The sequence below is a fragment of the Seriola lalandi genome, unplaced genomic scaffold (assembly GCF_002814215.2).
Source record: "Seriola lalandi dorsalis isolate HSWRI2012SDOR001 ecotype SW California unplaced genomic scaffold, Sedor1 jcf7180001957748, whole genome shotgun sequence".
Lineage (NCBI taxonomy): Eukaryota > Metazoa > Chordata > Actinopteri > Carangiformes > Carangidae > Seriola > Seriola lalandi.
The window spans coordinates 1-443 of record NW_019428417.1 but is presented as its reverse complement, the minus strand read 5'-3'; the positions used below and the strand labels follow the sequence as shown (position 1 = coordinate 443).

Here is a 443-nt window from a genome sequence, read left to right as displayed (position 1 = left end):
ATTTTAATCTAACAAACAGGAAGATTCCAGCACCATTAAAAAAACTCAGTCCTGGTAGTTTTTCTGTGAATGATTCATGCTCCGGTTCAGGAGGTGGCGCTGATGCAGCAAAGAGTTCATTATCAGCGGCCATGAAAATCCACAGAAGAAGAAGTTACCCGCCTCTGCTCTGTCTTCTTTCACGTCCTCAGACAGGGTTTGAAAGGCTGTGAAGCTCAGAGTGATCATCATTGACTTAACGTCGACCAGATAGTAAACATGAGTGGAAGAGGCAAAGGAGGAAAGGGACTCGGTAAAGGAGGCGCCAAGCGTCACCGTAAAGTTCTCCGTGATAACATCCAGGGAATCACTAAGCCCGCCATCCGCCGTCTGGCTCGCCGTGGCGGAGTCAAGCGTATCTCCGGTCTCATCTACGAGGAGACCCGCGGTGTGCTCAAGGTCTT

General features: G+C 49.7%; 1 protein-coding gene across 1 annotated transcript; it reads left to right on the top strand.

Annotated features, from left to right (window-relative positions):
- Positions 1-248: 248 nt before the first annotated feature.
- On the top strand, positions 249-439 carry LOC147820427 (uncharacterized; the record flags this gene model as incomplete). Its single annotated transcript, XM_087173417.1, has 1 exon — positions 249-439. A coding segment is annotated over exon 1 (181 nt), but the record flags the coding sequence as incomplete, so codon positions are not given.
- Positions 440-443: the final 4 nt, after the last annotated feature.